This window comes from Schistocerca americana, chromosome 1 (assembly GCF_021461395.2).
Source record: "Schistocerca americana isolate TAMUIC-IGC-003095 chromosome 1, iqSchAmer2.1, whole genome shotgun sequence".
Taxonomy (NCBI): domain Eukaryota; kingdom Metazoa; phylum Arthropoda; class Insecta; order Orthoptera; family Acrididae; genus Schistocerca; species Schistocerca americana.
This window is the reverse complement of record NC_060119.1, coordinates 541,624,363-541,641,203: the sequence shown is the minus strand read 5'-3', so window position 1 is coordinate 541,641,203 and position 16,841 is coordinate 541,624,363. Positions and strand designations below refer to the sequence as shown.

The following is a 16,841-nucleotide window of genomic DNA, read 5'->3' as shown; positions in this document are numbered from 1 at the left end:
TTTCGGCCAGGCACGCGCGAGCCCACCACTGTCCGCCATTCACCCTGGAGTGATGACTGACCGGTAAGATGCTCACTGCCGGAAGACGCAGCGACATCAGGGGCTCCATGTGATTCCAAGGCCACCGAAGTAGGCATAGGTCTCACCACAGTTGCCCCAACGCCACTACGAGCAGACGCCTGCGCCTCGAGCTCGATGAGCCTAACAGACAAAGCCTCCACCTGCCCCCGAAGAGTGGCCAATTCTCCTTGCGTCCGCTCACAACAACCACAGTCCCTACACATGACTATGTTTACCCTACTCTATACGGTGACAAATTCCCAAGATAATCTTCTGATGAGCTACTCTGATAATCAAGAAACACTCACTGAAATACGAGACGCGAAAACTACGCTAGGTTTTCCCAGAAAAACTATTTAAAAGCTAAGCGCAGCAAATAAGTACAAAAACGCTTTATACAAACAGTACTCGCTGCTGCTGGTGCTCTCGCTATAATAATAACAACCATTCACATATTTATGCATACATAATTACAATGCATCACGCTTTATAATAAAACCGAAGCAGTGCCACATCAGGGCTAACCAAAAGCCAACATCTGACACTCTAGACGGATTTTTTTTTTTTTTTACTTTATATTACATTCGATTAGCACAATTTTTCATCGTTGAACCATTTCGTGTGCTATGGGTAGCTCACATCGCATATTTTAAACTCTCAAAACATTCAATCTGCCTTTGTCAAAGACGCTTATGTCAGAGGATTTCCCCATTTGCGCAAATACCCTAGCTAGAGTGATACCCCATTCGTCTTTGGTCTGCCTATACGCTTTTCTTATCTTGTCGCGTGTCCACAGTCACCCGGAGGAAATCAGTTTCGCGCCGGTCAGTGGTCAAAATGTTTTGTCTCATCAGTGTACAGTATTGGAAAAAATTATGGCACCTGGAAAGACGACATAAATTTTGATCCGATGACGGACTATGCCACTTTGAGGATAGTAGATGCAGTGATATTGGTTTCAGCCTCGTTCGTCAATAGATAGCGTAATGGGATATCTACCAAAGCGGTGTTTGTGTCCACCCTTTAATAGGGAATGCTCACAGCAGAAGGCTCAGTGTGATGTTAATGTTTGGAGCAAGCAGGCAACCGTGTCATAGAGACGCTCTCGTGTTTCCTACAGCCCAGTGAGCCAATTTGAAAAGGGTCAAATTGTGGCCTTCCGAGCGGCGGGATGGTGCTTTCGGAGGATTGCCACACAAGTTGGACATCCTGCGTCAGTTGTGTAACGATGCTGGTGTCAGTGGTTACGTGAACATTCTCACACCCGCAAAGAGCTTCTGGACGTCCACGCAGCACAGACGCCCGCCATGATCGTCTTAATGTGTGGGCAGCAGTGGTAGATCGTACATCTAGCACAGCACAGGTAAGACGGTTTATGTTGTGAGCCCAGATGCATTAACTCTAACTGCTGCGAACTGGTTATTAGCACAGGGACTACAGACACACACGCGTCTAGCCCGTCTTCCACTCACACCACAGCATCGACGTACACGGCGAGACTGGTGCCCTCAGAGGACCACTTGGAAAACGGAATGGCGATCCATCGTCTTCAGCGATGAAAGCAGATTCCGCCTGTAGGCAAGTGATGGTCGTTTCCGCGTACGATGAAGACCTGGTGAGCGCTGTCTCGTAGAGTGCATTCGTCTAAGACACACTGCTCCTACAGCAGGCCTTATGGTCCGGGATGCGATAACTTACAACTCTTGTTCACTTTTGGTTTTTCGGGGGGGGGGGGGGGGGCGCTAACCAGCGATCGGCAGCAACAGAATGTTGGTGTTTTGCTGTTGTTGCTGATATGTTGTTCCAACAGGATAATGCTCGCTCACACACTGCTCATTAAACTGAACGTCCTCTGCAAGACGTGCAGCATCTTCCCTGGTCAGCAGGGACCTCTCTCAGCTGGGCACGTGTGGGATGTGATGGGATGAGAAGTGTCTCGTGCGATTCGTCGACCACCAGCCCATACAGAACTACACAAACAAATCGAGCAGGCGTGGCATAATGTATCCCAGTACAAAGGCTACACGACTAACTAATGTGGGTGTTTTAGCATGGGTCAATACCTCTTATCTCAGAGCCGCTTATGCTGTTGATCTGTAAATGCAATCATTTCATGTATTCCATATTCACTGTTGCAACAATAAATCTTGAGTGAATTGGTAACCTCAAAAACAGCACACACTTATTTCCGACAGTGTGTAAACAAGGAGACAATCAGACAGCCCCTTACTGCAAACAAATTTGTCTCCTGATGTTCGTTTTGCAATTTCTGAGAAAGTTTTTTTACAGGTTTCTACAGCAAAAAACCAAAAGTGATGCTACAGAGTGAGATGGAGCAATTGTTAGCACACTGGACTTGTATTCTGGAGGACGATGGTTTCAACACGGGTAGGGCCATCCAGATTTAGATTTTCCAAGATATCCCTAAATCGCTCCTGCAAATGCTGGGATTGTTCCTTTGAAAGGACACGCTCGATTTCCTTCCCCATCCCTGATAACAGTCCGAATTTGTGCTCCGTCTCTAATGACATCGATGTCGACGGGACGTTAAACCCTGATCATCTTCCTTTTTCCTTCCAACGTGATACCCTGGTTGAGCTGCAAAACACTAGTTCTTAAGTAAAAGTTTCCTGTGATTATGCTAACCTCTTTATGGCATTAAGCCTCGAATTTAACTTCGAAACCTAAAATTTTATGGCATTTATTATACGAGTCTTTATCTGGATGGAAATATACTTCCACAAAAGAAATAATAACAGATTATCGCATTTCCAGAATGCACTATACGAGTACAATGTAACTTAAAATGGAGAGCTGTAAGTTATCTCGGTACTTGAGCAAACTAAAAGAGTAGGACACTGAAGCTTCTGAATTTAGTGACACAGCAGATTATTTACAACTGAGTGGATACAACAATAGTGCGAAGTGTGATACGATAAACAGAATTTGCGAGGGAACGAGGCTGAGGAGTACCTTTACCAAAAGAAGGGGCAGGTGCATGAAAATGTACTGCGGTATGGATGGAAAGTTAATACGGCACCTAGAAGAACAGCAAGAGAAAAAGTCGTAGGGACACAGAAACTGTAAACAAATTTTAGAGACTGTTCGCTTTTAGAAGATATAGAAATCAAACTTGTCGCAGAAATCAAAATTTAAAGTACTAATGTTTACAATCACGTTGTTGTGTTTGTCACGTATCAGAACTGGATCCATTCCTGACTTTGGTGACCAACCAAACTGACTGGATAACTGCTCGAAACATGAACATGTGCGAGTATCTGTGAGCGCCTTAAATAACAATTACTCAAGTTATGTTTCCTGGTGTTGTTGTTGTGGCCTTCAGTCCTGAGACTGGTTGGATGCAGCTCTCCATGCTACTCTGTCCTGTGCAAACTTCTTCATCTCCCAGTACCAGTTTCCTGGTGAAGTAATCATATCGATCAAGAGCTCAAACTCACTCGTAGTACAAACAGTTCAGATGATAGCGGAACCAGAATGACTCTCGTTCACAGGTGCCAGCTAAACTTGACTATGCTGTTCCTACTTCATAGAAAACAGTTTTAGCTTGAATCTTACACAAAAGCAATTACATGCAATTTACAAAGAATAAAATTAATCGATAGATCATAGACATTTATATAAGTCGTCATACATTAAATTAAACGTTGTGTGTGTGATTTTTATGCAGATAGATAAGAAGCTAGTTTGTAAGCTACGTTTAACCTGCTTCTATCGTCTCATTAATCTGCTTCGGAGCACAAGCTAAGCGGAGAAGATAGGATGAAGAAGTACGTCGCGACCTTATTGCAGGAGCTGTTGCCGAGATTGGGAAAATACACTCCTGGAAATTGAAATAAGAACACCGTGAATTCATTGTCCCAGGAAGGGGAAACTTTATTGACACATTCCTGGGGTCAGATACATCACATGATCACACTGACAGAACCACAGGCACATAGACACAGGCAACAGAGCATGCACAATGTCGGCACTAGTACAGTGTATATCCACCTTTCGCAGCAATGCAGGCTGCTATTCTCCCATGGAGACGATCGTAGAGATGCTGGATGTAGTCCTGTGGAACGGCTTGCCATGCCATTTCCACCTGGCGCCTCAGTTGGACCAGCGTTCGTGCTGGACGTGCAGACCGCGTGAGACGACGCTTCATCCAGTCCCAAACATGCTCAATGGGGGACAGATCCGGAGATCTTGCTGGCCAGGGTAGTTGACTTACACCTTCTAGAGCACGTTGGGTGGCACGGGATACATGCGGACGTGCATTGTCCTGTTGGAACAGCAAGTTCCCTTGCCGGTCTAGGAATGGTAGAACGATGGGTTCGATGACGGTTTGGATGTACCGTGCACTATTCAGTGACCCCCCGACGATCACCAGTGGTGTACGGCCAGTGTAGGAGATCGCTCCCCACACCATGATGCCGGGTGTTGGCCCTGTGTGCCTCGGTCGTATGCAGTCCTGATTGTGGCGCTCACCTGCACGGCGCCAAACACGCATACGACCATCATTGGCACCAAGGCAGAAGCGACTCTCATCGCTGAAGACAACACGTCTCCATTCGTCCCTCCATTCACGCCTGTCGCGACACCACTGGAGGCGGGCTGCACGATGTTGGGGCGTGAGCGGAAGACGGCCTAACGGTGTGCGGGACCGTAGCCCAGCTTCATGGAGACGGTTGCGAATGGTCCTCGCCGATACCCCAGGAGCAACAGTGTCCCTAATTTGCTGGGAAGTGGCGGTGCGGTCCCCTACGGCACTGCGTAGGATCCTACGGTCTTGGCGTGCATCCGTGCGTCGCTGCGGTCCGGTCCCAGGTCGACGGGCACGTGCACCTTCCGCCGACCACTGGCGACAACATCGATGTACTGTGGAGACCTCACGCCCCACGTGTTGAGCAATTCGGCGGTACGTCCACCCGGCCTCTCGCATGCCCACTATACGCCCTCGCTCAAAGTCCGTCAACTGCACATACGGTTCACGTCCACGCTGTCGCGGCATGCTACCAGTGTTAAAGACTGCGATGGAGCTCCGTATGCCACGGCAAACTGGCTGACACTGACGGCGGCGTTGCACAAATGCTGCGCAGCTAGCGCCATTCGACGGCCAACACCGCGGTTCCTGGTGTGTCCGCTGTGCCGTGCGTGTGATCATTGCTTGTACAGCCTTCTCGCAGTGTCCGGAGCAAGTATGGTGGGTCTGACACACCGTTGTCAATGTGTTCTTTTTTCCATTTCCAGGAGTGTAGTAGCGAATGCGTTCGTCTCCTTCCGAATACGAAGGTGTGTGACCTCTGCTCTGCTCTGCTCGATGGAGTCGCATATACTGCAACATATTCAAAACGACACTCACCATATCTGCAAGATTGCATTAGCAATGCAAATCAAACCAGCTGTAATTAACGTTATGCAGGTATTAGGTTCTTGTTCCTGTTTTGCATGTCATATAAAATTACGCATCTCACTCAAAGTAGCACACACTGGTGTTCTGACGAATAAGTTACACAGGTGTCTACACGATGAAAGACTCCAAGAAGTGGTCAGTTGTCAATGACGTCGTCAGGAAGAGCACGGCTGCAGTGGTCAGTGTCAGCACAATACAAAAAAGTCTTGTATGAAAGCCTTGTAGTTCCATAAAATGCAGCATACTGCATCAACGAAATTAAAAACTCTTGTGTATGTATGTCAGTCACACCGACGAAAAGGAAATGTATCAACAGGCAACAATGAGTAGCTATTGACGAGGAATAGCAAGTATTTCAAAGTACAGTAAGTAGTCAAGAATACACGTAATGCGATTTTGATATTCTCGCTATCACATATTATTTATTTAGGGAACACTAATCACCTGAACTGTAAAGGCAAATTATTGGGGCAACTCAAGAAAAGGGTGGTATTATTTAATTCTATTCAAAATCTTTCATTTTCTAACTATGCCTATCAGTAGTTAGAATCTTTTATTTAGATGGCAGTAGTGGCGCTCGCTGTATTGCAGTAGTTCGAGTAACGAAGATTTTTGTGAGGTAAGTGATTCATGAAAGGTATAGGTTATTGTTAGTCAGGGCCATTCTTTTGTAGGGATTATTGAAAGTTGCGCTAAAAATATTGTGTGTCAGTTTAGTGTTGATCAGAATAAGTAAAGAGAGAAATGTCTGAGTACGTTCAGTTCTGCTCAGCTGTTTGAAAATCAAATAATGTAAGAGGTTTATCAGCACAGAAATTCACTAATTTTTCTAAGGGGATGTTTCACTATACGTGACGAGTCTTGAGAATCGCAGTACTTTCGTAAGAGGTAATAGTGGAGACAGCAAGTAGGCTGGGAATGAAGGACGCATGTTGCGCTAACTAAACAGCACGCAGGCCAGGGCGGCGGCCGCGCGGAAACACGGGTTGCCTAGCAACCAGCAGCTACACACGCGCCTCACCTGGCAACCGGGTCAGCCGACAGCCACGGGAAGATGGCTCGTTACCAAAACCCTTCATCGTTGCCTGCTGTAAATATGCTGAGTATAATACCAGTATAACCTTTGTCTGATACACTGGCTCTCCTCCCATCTTGAATATCTAGCCGTCCGAAACACAGCAGTATAGGTCAAATAGTATTTTATAGGAGAGACTTAATTTTAAAATTTGTTAATAGATTTATTAGTTTAGCGAGTGACTGATCATATAAGATTTACTTTGAAGACTCGGTATTCCTGAAGAAGCACGACTAATACTGTTTTCCCATATTATGAGCCACAGAAATTATTATAGCCACAGAAAATATATTTTTAGAACAGGAGAATCAAGTTAACAAAAATAGTATGTTTATAAAATCAGGCACCGTATGAGAGAGAATTCTACAATCTGCAAAAGCTTCTTCGACAGGATAATTATTCTATTCGCACAGTGCCCTTCACTTCCAGAGTATGGATGTAGAAAAAGCTTTCATATGTGGGGAAAATAAGTTGCAACACATACTGAAGCTCACCTTCTTCACTTTTGAAATTGACAGCATTCGCCACTAGCCGTCTACAGGATCTAGTCGATAACTAGCCTTTCGTCAACGGGTGAAGCTTACTTATGTGTTCTCATTTATGTTACTGAAGAAGAAAAAAAAAACACTAGGTCACATACTTTAATGACTCTTAACTATTTGACACTCGTCATCTGCGAAAGGCTACTGAAACAATTTTTTCTTTACCTATTACCACTCTCTTGTCTTATTGACAGTTTTGATTCTCTGTCAAAATGTTCTTTTGTTTTATGCCGCGTATTTATGCTCTCAGACGTATTTCTTAAGATAGCGTTTCATCTAAATATATGATAAAGCTATGTAATTTCGCTCTTTTGGATGTCAGTCATGAATTAACTGTTCTCATTTGTTTCTTCGTGTGCTCAGTCTTCGACGTTCGTCCTATCAAAATGATACCTCTTTTCTTCTATGTAGTTTTTCCTTGATCATATGGAGTTTTTCGTGCGTACCTGTAAGCATAATCCTACTTTATAAAATTTTCAATGGCTGCTGACGATGTCCAGTGCCGGTAGACTGTGTTGTAGGTTCACGAATAATATTTTGGATTTTTGCAACTCACAAGACAGATGTTAACTGCATCTGCGAGATAACCATTTCATTACTGATTTCTTCTATTTGCTCTACCAGTCTCCATCACCTGGACCGTCCAGCGAGATCTCCGAATCTGAATCATATAAAGCATGTCCGAAAAGCATTGTGCGGACGAATTTGTGTTCGTAAGGCAGCAACAAAAATGCTCGCAAACATTTTCCTTATAAATGAGAATGGCTGCAAATAGAGCTCCAGAACCATCTGACAAAGAGCTTATGGAGAGAGGATCATATTTCTTAATCAGTGATTTTAGTTGTGGAAGAGGTGTTTCCCGTATAGGCAAACTGGTAAGAATGTATATTGAGTCGAAGAATTTTTCGAGTTGTTTGTTTTGGATACATGTATATGCTAAATATCCTTTGACTAAGTTTTACCGTGCTCTGTCATGCTTCCAACATCCTTTTGAGGAAATATGCTCTCATTTCTCGATTGTGGAGGGGGAGGACGAGGAGGTATTGGAGTTGCCGCCCCATCGACGATGAGGTCATTAGAGATAGAGCTGAAACTCGGACTGGAGAATAAAACCAGCCGTGTCCTCCCAGAAGAACCATGCGGCATTCGTCTTAAGCAATGTAGGGAAACCACGGAAAATCTAATTGCGGATGACCGACGAGGTTTGAACCACCTCCCTCTCGGAAGCTAGTTGAATGTCGTGCCACTGTAAAATTCGCTTGGTTTTATTGTTTCTGCTTGACTTAGGTCAGCATCTTGGCAAGACATGAAGTGGGGTGCTACGAGGATCGTGTGAGGGTGTTCTGGAATTTCAATCAGGACCGTCCTGACGTTGTGTGTTGTACAGAATGAATTTAATTTTTGCGGACAGTAATACTGCCACAGCCGACGTCTTTGCTGCAGAGGTAAAACCGGTTCCCGTCATATCACCAACGTTAAGCGCTGTCAGGCATGGCTAGCACTTGGATGGGTAATCTACAGAGCCCTGTTGGCAAGCGGGGTGCTCTCAGTTCTTGTGAGGTAAATTGAGGAGGTGCGTGATCGAGAAGTAGCGGCTCCGGTCACGAAAACTGACAGCGGCTGGGAGAGCGGTGTGCTGACCACATGCCCCTCCATATCCGCATATAAGCAGACAATGACACGGCGATCGGTTGGTGCCGTTGGCCCTTCCGTGGATACCGCCGTAGAAACACTTGTGTGGAAGGTTTCACCAACAAAGAAGAGACCAACGAATTGCAAACACTGCAGTGGGCAGCATAATGGAACATCAGTATGAAATTGTGCGAATAATCTCCGTGTCATCTCATTTTCTGTACCAAAGTGTGTTGTTAGAGTTGGTTGCTGTGAGGGGCCCTACGCCAGCGGCGGAGAGGAGAGTTCATTTCAAAACCTATAGGTAAAAGCAGTTGTGGTGCAGGATAAATAATGTCATACGATAGGGTGTAACTTTAAATAGACTCCTGTACTCAATGCTTAAGCTATTTTACATGTCCTCCGTAGGCTGTCAGTTTTTTTCATAAAGATGAACTTTATTGCATTTTGCAATACACTGTCGGACAGTTTCGACAGGTGGACATTTTCAAATGCAGTTGCGTCGGTGAAATGTTTGTCGTATTTAAAAGCTATTTTAGAGTGGGATTGTACACGGTGGCTATTTAAAATGGTTTTAGCATCACCACACGACGTACCACACAGTCTCTACTCTTTGTCGGTGTTCTTCATATGTCTGTTTCCTCACCCAATTCTGTGGAGACATCTTCAATTCTTATCAGTCCAACTAATTTCAAAAAATGGTTCAAATGGCTCTGAGCACTATGGGACTTAACATCTTAGGTCATCAGTCCCCTAGAACTTAGAACTACGTAAACCTAACTAACCTAAGGACATCACACACATCCATGCCCGAGGCAGGATTCGAACCTGCGACCGTAGCAGTCCCGCGGTTCCGGGCTGCAGCGTCTAGAACCGCACGGCCACCGCGGCCGGCAACTAATTTCCTACAGCCTACTGCAGGACGAGATCTCAAACGCTTGGATTCCCTTCCTCCGTGATTCACTTCCAAACGAAGCTGTGCTCCAAAGACATACGGAAATTTCTTCTTCAAATGAAGACCGACTTTTTGAAGGGGTCAATAAGACCCCGTGGCATTAACGTGTAATGTGTATTGGCTATCATCCAGTCACTGTTCTGCGTGAAAGGCGGTAGGGTGAGCAAAATTTAAGTTCCTGATTCACTTCTAAAATAACTTTCTCCTCCTACAGACACGGTTTCCATGTTGAAAATCAGTATCATTTTGCTAGGATACGTAGTATGCTGCTCACTTGCGCGGTAGACCGTGCTAAGTTCGGTGACATGTCGCAGGATCGGCGAATGTTAAAGGACTCCCGGCGTCTCTGGGAAGCGCCAGCGAACTATTTTTCTCTGTTTTCCACGGCGTGATCCATCGCCGCTAGACGTTTGTCTCGAAGACCATCTACACATTGTGAACGTGCATTTCAGTTGCCTAACTCCATGAAGACAGCGGGATAATACCAACCGTTATTCCTATTCCTCGCTTTCGTGCAATCAGTACTAAGTGATGACTTATCCTCATGTATATCTACGGAGTAAACAACGGCATCTCTCTTGTGGCATGACTTCACTATTTTACTGCACTATATTTTTCGAGTATGAAAGGCAGTCAAATGAAAGAACACAGGGCACTACGAGATCACGCAATGGTTCCGTTCAAAAGCAATCACCAAACGCTTTAAGATATTTATACCACTGGGACCTAAGACGATCAGTTCCCGTTTCGTAGACCGAAGAGGGCTACCGACGGGATCCGGAACTCCACACACTCTTGCACTTTCACTTCCGACTGAAACCGACGCCCTCGCATGTTTTTCTCCAAATCGCCAAAGGTGTGGCAATCACACGATGAAATATCTGGGCTGTACGAAGGACGCTGGAGTGTTTCCCAACTAAATTGTTGAAGCGCAGCCTTTGTCCAACTGGCAGTATGGGGGTGGATATTATCGTGCAACAAGACGATCCCGTCCGACGATCTGACTTTATTACATGTCGCAGTTTCTGCGGAGTGTCTTCATAGCGGTGCGTATTGATGGTGTTCCACACTCGAGGAATTCGATGAGCAGAGGGCCCCTGCAGTCGAAGGAGGACATCATGATGACATTACCGGAACTTATGTGAACAGTTTTGGATTTGTTTGGCGGAGGAAGTGTGGGATGTTTCCACTGTTGACTTCGCCGTTTGCCCACAGGATTTCGGAATGCTGTCGGACCGAATCATCACAATGCACGATAACGCCCGCCCCCACACTGCCCTCGGACGAATGCTACGCTTCAGCGATTTCGTTGGGAAGCATTGCAACTTCCTCCGTGATGCCCGGATCTTTCACTGTATGATTTTCAAATCTCTTGGCGACTTGAAGGAAGACATCCATGGACGTCAGTTTCAGTGGGACAAGGAAGTGCTATGGTAGGTGCCGTTGTGTATCCGTCAGCGACTGACCGCGTTATATGAAACAGAAAGTGACCGTCTCGTCTCCCAGTGGGACAGAAAGGTGTGGCGATTACCCGTTGTGGGTGTTCCGTTTTCATATGACTGCCGCTTATCCATTGAGGCGGCAAAAGCCAAGAGATAGCATATGCACATATAAAGTTGGCTGCAATATCGCGTACACTAGATATAAAAGGGCAGTGCACTGGTTTCCGATATTGCTATGGCCGCACGACGGGAATTAACAGACTTTGAACGCGGAATCTTAGTTGGAGCTAGACGCGTGGGACATTCCATTTCGAAAATCGTTATGGAAATCAATATTCTGGGATCCACAGTGTCTAGAGTGTGCCGAGAATGCCAAATTTCAGGCATTAACTCTCACCACGGACAACGCATTGGCCTTCACTTAAAGACCGAGAGCCGTGGCATAGAGTTTGTAAGTGGGCACCTTTTGCGTTGGCAGCGCTATGTAGCGCTTTGTATTTGATCTCTGACTGCGCTTTCTTTGTAACAGACTCTGTGGCTGGTTGGACTCGTTGTTGGAAGTTAATCCCTTCACCTTGTAGCTTGGGTTGGGTTGTTTAGGGAAGGAGACCAGACAGCGAGGTCATCGGTCTCATCGGGTTAGGGAAGGATGGCGAAGGAAGTCGGCCGTGCCCTTTCAAAGGAACCATCCCGGCATTTGCCTGGAGCGATTTAGGGAAATCACGGAAAACCTATATCAGGATGGCCGGACGCGGGATTGAACCGTCGTCCTCCCGAATGCGAGTCCAGTGTCTAACCACTGCGCCACCTCGCTCGGTGGAAGTTAATCACCAGTAGTGATGGGCTGGAAGTTAGTCGCCAGCAGTGATGGAGGTACTGATGGGCAGTTGGGGGTTAACAGCCAGCAGTGATGGGTGTTAAATGTGAGAAGTTAGCGTTGATGGCGCGTAGAGGTCTGAAGTGTTAGCGTAGGCTAACGACCTGGAAGCATACGACTTGGAGATTGAAAATTATTCATGATTATAGATGTTTGTACTGGATGTCAATGACGATTTAGATTCGAGTGTGAACTGGATGTCACATTATTAAGGTAAAAAATTCTTATTTGTTTTGCAACAAAATCTTTCCTTTGCTAACCACATGTCTATTAGTAGTTAGTGGCTTTAGTAGTTAGAATCTTTTATTTAGCTGGCTGTATTGACGCTCGCTGTATTGCAGTAGTTCGCGTAATGAACATTTTTGTGAGGTAAGTGCTTAATGAAATGTATAGGTTATTGTTAAGATTTTTTTTTAGTCAGGGACATTATTTTGAATTAATTATTTGAAGTCAGGTTATCCTTTTTTTGAGCAGTCAGTTTGCTTTGCGCTAGAATATTGTGGGTCAGTGCTGACATGATAAGTTAAGAGAAAATAGGTTCACTTGCATTCAATTTCACTCAGCAGTTTGAGTAAAATATTTAATAAAGCAGTTTCATGTTGTCAGTGCTAACAGACAAGCAACATTGAGTGAAGTAACCACAGAAAACAATGTGGGACGTACGACAAACGTATCTGTTAGGAGCGAACGGCGAAATTTGGTGGTAATGGGCTATGGGAGCAGACGGCCGACGCGAGTGCCTATGCTAACAGCACAACATCACCCAGTGCCTCTCCTGGATTCGTAACTATGTTGGTTGGACCCTAGACGATTGGAAAACCGTGGCCTGGTTAAATGAGTCCCCATTTTAGTTGGTAACAGCTGATGGCAGTGTGGTGTGGTGTGACGTCACTAAGGTATAGACTCAGGTTCTCAAGAAGGCACTGTGCAAGCTGGTAGTTGGTCCTTAACAGTGTGGGCTGTGTTTACATGAAATGGACTGGTCCAGGTGACTGGAAATGGTTGTGTTCAGTAACTTGGAGACCCTTTGAAGCCATTCATGGACTTCATGTTCCCAAACAATGATGGAATGTTTATGGATGACGATGCGCAATATGAGCAGGCCAGAATTGTTCGCCATTGGTTTGAAGAACATTCTGGACAATTAGAATCATTTTGTCCGAGGTGAATTGCACAGAACACCTATGGCACATAATCGAGATGTCTGTCAGTGCACACAATTCTGCATCGTCAACACTTTCGCAAGTATGGATGGCTGCTTTCAGCATGGCTCAATGTTTCTGCAGGGAACTCACAACTACTTGTTGAATCCATGCCACGTCGAGTTTCTGCACTACGTCGAGCAAAAGGAGGTCCGACACGATACTAGGAGGTGTCCAGTCACTGTTGTCACCTCACTGTACATTTGAGAATGGCTGGTGTCGCTAGAATTTGCCGCAACTGTGTCGGATAGCAAATTATTTTCATAACAAGTAATTACTATGCGTCTCCAGTCCGACTGAAATGTCTTTCCTTCCAAAAGGACAACTCTTAGGTCTGAAGTGCTCGACCAAGTCTAGAATTTTGGTTCGCAGCGGGAAAACCGGTAGCGTGGCGCTTTTAATTAGATGCGACGGGCTGCTGGTAAACATAATGGCGGTATTCCGTACGCCGGGCATGTAGTACAGACAGGCAGATAGCCGTCAGAACGTCACGCTCTGCTACGGGAGTGTGTCGGGTCGCTGCAGCCGGAGCTGGCGCCGCCCACGTAACGAGCGACGCCGGGCGCAGCCGCCCCGCCGTAACAGGCCGTAATTCCCGGCGCAGCCCCCTTTAATTCGTGTCATCCCGCGCGCCCCGGTCCGACGACCCGGCGCTCTGGCGCACCGTGTCATTATTGGGGCCTCGCCTCGTTGTCGGCGACTGTTCACGGCCAATCAGCGGCACCGGACCTCCTCCCTTAACGAGACCAGGTGTTGAAAAGCGATACGGCTGTTGTGCGGCCATATGGCGGATGCCGTCGCAAGCGCGCTCCAGGGAAACCCCATCTTCCGGCCAGCTGCGCGCCACGCGAGTCTACACGCCAACTCCCAGCTCCATTTCGGTGAATAGCAGGTGGCATGCCTTAGCTAGCGTCAGTGCGGCGCCAGTCGGGCGTGCTGGTCAGGCGGTAAAAGAGAATGCCTGGGAACCGAGAGGTAGTGGGATCGAATCCCGGTAGCACCACCGAAATTTTAAGTCTTCTTTTACTGTAGTTTTCACCCTTCTTCGATGTGAGGAGTCGTCAAGTACGCCATGTTCAACTGTGGACTGCTTTCCCCCGTTGGTTAACCTGTGTATATCATTGACACAGAAGTCGCCAAAGCGGCGCGCTATTGGAATATGTGCACTCGGGCCAAAAGAAATTAATGTTCTGCGTCCTAGGTATGCGAGACAAACGCCGTTTACTCTCAACACTTTAGGAGTGGAAATGACATAATTCTTTCCTTTAGCGTTCTCTTTCAACCTTGTTGTATAGACCCCTCCACCACCAAGAATACGTTACACTGACGTGAATGGAGCAGCTGAATGTACCATGGTTGCCAGAACAATTCTTTATTGAACATAATGAGAATTACGCACACGACATAGTGTTTTGTCTACATACCCTATTTTTCCACGTAATCTCCATCCCATTCTACGACCTTCCACCAGCGAGAAAAAAGGGCGTGATGATGATGATGATGATGATGATGATGATGATGATGATGTTGGATTTGTGGGGCGCTCAACTGTACGGTCATCAGCGCCCGTACAAAGTTCCAATTTTTACGCAAGCCAAGTTTCTCACAATTCAATCTAGCCACTGTCTCGGATGATAAAGATGAAATGATGAGGGCAACACAATCACACAGTCCTTTTTTTTTGTCCCCGGATAGAGAAAATTCGAAACCCTGCCAGGAATCGAACCCGGGACCCCGTGATCCAGAGGCAGCAACGCGAGCCACTTTTTTTCGGTATTGCTCGCCTTTTTTTTATTACAGAGGGCGAGCAGCCCTCTGACCGAACACGCTGAGCTACCGTGCCGGCATCACTAGACCACGAGCTGTGGTCGAAACAAGGGCGTGTATATCCTGTCGGTACCAATCCTTGTCCTGGTGACGAGGCCAGTGCTTCAATGTATGAACGCCCTTTGCTGTCTGACAGATGCAGCGCTAACTGATGAATCATAATGCGTCTGTCCTCGCGAGTGGCAACATGAGCTCGCTGCAACATGTCAGATGTGATAGCCGTGAATGGTCTCTCCGACTGCTGCAAATTGTGGAGCTCCGTTCTAGGGGACTGATGACATCAGATGTTAAGTCACATTGTTCTCAGAGCCATTTGAACCGTTTTTGATAGTGTACCAATAAGTTTACATCATCAAAGTTTCAAGAACAGGACCTACCAAATCAATATTCATTGACAGTGTGGTTGGCGTCAACCACGATATGATTTTTATGGTATGGCATCACTTTATTTTAATGTTTCTAATTTTGAAGCGAACTACGTAACTTCTACTTTCCCTTTTAAACTGATTTGTCTTGTAAGTTGAGAATAACAGGCGACGGCCAAATAGCCAATTTCGTTTTGAAATTAGTGTGATTGAGAAGGACAATAAACTACTTTTGGGCTGTTCTAACAAAGCGAGGATGGTATTTTTGGAGTCCGGTACTGTGAGATTGTTGGAGTTTGTAATTACATATTAGCTATCCTTGAGAGATCGGGTCTAAAGTACAGAAAATGTTCAAATGTGTGTGAATTCTTAAAGAACGAAACTGCTTAGGTCATCGATCCCTAGACTTATGCTGAGAACAACACACACACACACACACACGCCCGAGGGAGGACTCGAACCTCCGGCGGAAGGGACCGCACAGTCCGTGACATGACGCCTCAACTCGCGCGGCCACTCCGCGCAGCTAAAGTAGAGAGACAGAGAAGTAGTCCACAACAGCAACGCAACACAAGAGGGAATAATAAAAGTAAAAAGGCTGCAGCTTATCACCACTGTCGTTCAACTTTTACGTCGAAAATGTAGTAAAGAAATGAAATGACATTTCGAAAGAACGACAGCGCAACAGGAACAGATTTCAACGCCACTGCTCGCAGACGATAAAGTCTTTCTGGCCGGATGTAGAGAAGGACTGTAAGACTATTGAATGTGATGGACAGCCTGCTCAGCACAGGATATGGCAGAAGGATAAACAGAGCAAAGAGGAAGGTGACAATGAGTAGCAGAAATGAGAATAAGTACTTTAAACAATGTGCTAGTGGAAGAAGTGAGAGCTTTTATATCTTGGCTGGATGGCTCACCAAGGAAGCGGTCTGACGTGCTTTAGAGCATATGAAGAAAGCTTTCTTCAATAAGAGACATCTACTGGTAACAGGTATTTATGTGGAACTCAGAAGAAAGTTTTTGAAGGTTGTAATTTGGGGCACAGATCTGTATGGAAGTGAAATGTAGACCATCGAAAATCTGGAGAAGAAGAAACTGAAGAAGAATCTGAACACATTTGAAATGTGGTGCTACTGAAGAATGTTAAAATTGAGACAGATATACAGGACGTGGACAAAAGTACGGAAAAACCACAAACGCAACACATTACCATGCCTAATACGGTGTAGGCAAATGGTTGCCATTCAAAACAGCTGCCAGTAGTCTCGAAATGGAAGAAAATATAGGACCTGTATGGTTTCCCAAAGACTCCTACACCATTCTTCCTACAAAACAGTGGCAAGTTCACTTACCGAGTGGACAGCGATTGCGCACCCTGCTTGGCAAAGTACATCACAAAGTCTCAGCAGCATTGAGATCTTGTGACTGTGGTGGCCAAAGGAGAT

General features: G+C 45.9%; 1 protein-coding gene across 1 annotated transcript in view; it reads right to left on the bottom strand.

Moving 5' to 3' along the window:
- Nucleotides 1-13,985, bottom strand: part of LOC124573831 (flocculation protein FLO11-like) — a 123,631-nt gene extending 109,646 nt beyond the window's left edge. Inside the window, exon 1 of the mRNA XM_047131144.1 lies at nt 13,835-13,985. Within this exon, the coding sequence (XP_046987100.1) occupies nt 13,835-13,985 (151 nt within the window). The remainder of the gene's footprint in view (nt 1-13,834) is intronic.
- Nucleotides 13,986-16,841: the final 2,856 nt, after the last annotated feature.